Source organism: Buceros rhinoceros, unplaced genomic scaffold (assembly GCF_000710305.1).
Source record: "Buceros rhinoceros silvestris isolate BGI_N320 unplaced genomic scaffold, ASM71030v1 scaffold33290, whole genome shotgun sequence".
Classification (NCBI taxonomy): Eukaryota; Metazoa; Chordata; class Aves; order Bucerotiformes; family Bucerotidae; genus Buceros; species Buceros rhinoceros.
In genome coordinates this window covers 1-1,575 of record NW_010391907.1, presented here as the reverse complement: position 1 = coordinate 1,575, position 1,575 = coordinate 1, and the positions used below count along the sequence as shown (strand labels likewise).

The 1,575-nt window shown below is 57.1% G+C and overlaps 1 protein-coding gene across 1 annotated transcript in view; it reads right to left on the bottom strand.

The window, feature by feature from the left end:
• Positions 1–1,461, bottom strand: part of USO1 (USO1 vesicle transport factor) — a gene marked incomplete at its 5' end in the record, with an annotated part of 22,828 nt that extends 21,367 nt beyond the window's left edge. The window contains 2 exons of the mRNA XM_010143428.1: positions 1,198–1,262; positions 1,375–1,461. Of these exons, the coding sequence (XP_010141730.1) occupies positions 1,198–1,262; positions 1,375–1,461 (152 nt within the window). The remainder of the gene's footprint in view (positions 1–1,197; positions 1,263–1,374) is intronic.
• Positions 1,462–1,575: the final 114 nt, after the last annotated feature.

Below are 1,575 nucleotides of genomic sequence, written 5' to 3'. Positions count from 1 at the left end.
CTGATAGCCCTGAAGCTAAGCCAGCAGAAAACAAATCACTCTCCTGGCTCCTCCATGCTGCTTCCCGGGTCCTCCCGCATTTCTAATCGAAGCAAACCTTCTGTAACGCTCAACTTTGCAGCAGCACTGTCAACACACAGCACCAGCACACGTGAGTCGCTCCCAGGAACACAGCGACATGTGAGAAGGCAACTGGAGTCAACCACCGACTTCTCTCTGAAGTTGCACTGCTGCTTCCCAAAAATAACCTGAAGCAGCTGCAGGGCAAAAAACCCCGGAGGAGGAAATGAGCATCTGCACTTGTGCAGAAGGCTTCAGGGCAGCTCAGGGGGACACTGGACCAGTCCAGGGACCAGCCCTGAGGGCACACACAGCGCAGACAGCACTGGCCTGTCAGAGCGCCGTCACGCCTGCCACACCGGCCTCTGGGGACGGCTGCGCCCCCACTCCTGTCCCCCCCAGCCCCTCAGGTGAGCTGCCTGTGACTGGTGTTTCTACAGCTGGAGGAGTCCCAGGGCCTCACCTCTACAACCAGGACACCCAGCAGCACGCTCACACCCAACTCGTCGGACACAGGGCCACAACCAGACTGCCCTGAGCCGAGCCACGGTGCATGACACGCAGGGCAGCTGCTGCTGGTCCCCCATGAGCATGCCAGAGGACACCTGCCTGTCGTGGCAGACCACATTCTTTCAGCTGAAAACCCTGGTTTTTGAACTGCAGCTCGAATCACGCAAGACGCCTGCACAGAGCCCCAGCACACACAGATTCTGAAAGGACAAGAGAGCCCAGAAGGCCCAGCGAAGCTCTCCAGCTCCTGCCCTCGAGGGTTTTGCTGCACAGCTCCTCTTAAATCCACCTGGTTCAAGTTTATCTTCTGCCCAATGACAGGTTCACGTGGGTGGTTTCAAACACTGTACTTGATGGATTTACCTGTGGAAACCTACCCCTGACAAGCATTAGGATGCACCTGGACACCACCTTTACTCTACAGCTGGCCTTCCTGTCCCTCTCACCCAACCCCCTGGAATCCTGTTCTCTTCACCTCTGAAAGGTGATTGAGTCTGTCATCGTTAAACACTGCTGTTACAGAACAGTTGTTCAAACCCAGCTCCCTCCTGGCTTTACTGGTGCAGAGAACGAAGCCTGTGCTGCTTTCCCCAGCAGAGAGGGCTGGGTTGTCAGCACTACGCTTACCGGTCTGTCTGAAGAACGCGGATGAGATGTTCCATGGCCTGTATGCCCCCCTCCAGCCGGTATTTCTGTTTGGAGAAAAAGGGAACAGTTAATGGTGTGGCCCAAAGCCCAAGCAGAGCTGCTGCAGCAATACTTCACAAGCCCGTGGCAAACCCGCACAGGAAGGGGGGTCTGTACCTTGGATAAGGATTTGAGAGCACGCACCGCATCCCTGCGGTCATCCAGTAAAGTGGAAGAGGCGACTCGGTCGCACAGCTTCTGAATCTGCAAACGTTGGAGACACGTGTGACGCAGGACAGCACACCAGAGCCCGGCAAGCACAGCCCCGCTCCCGTCACCCCACGGACGGCCGCGATTCCCCGCTTCCACACGGTGGCG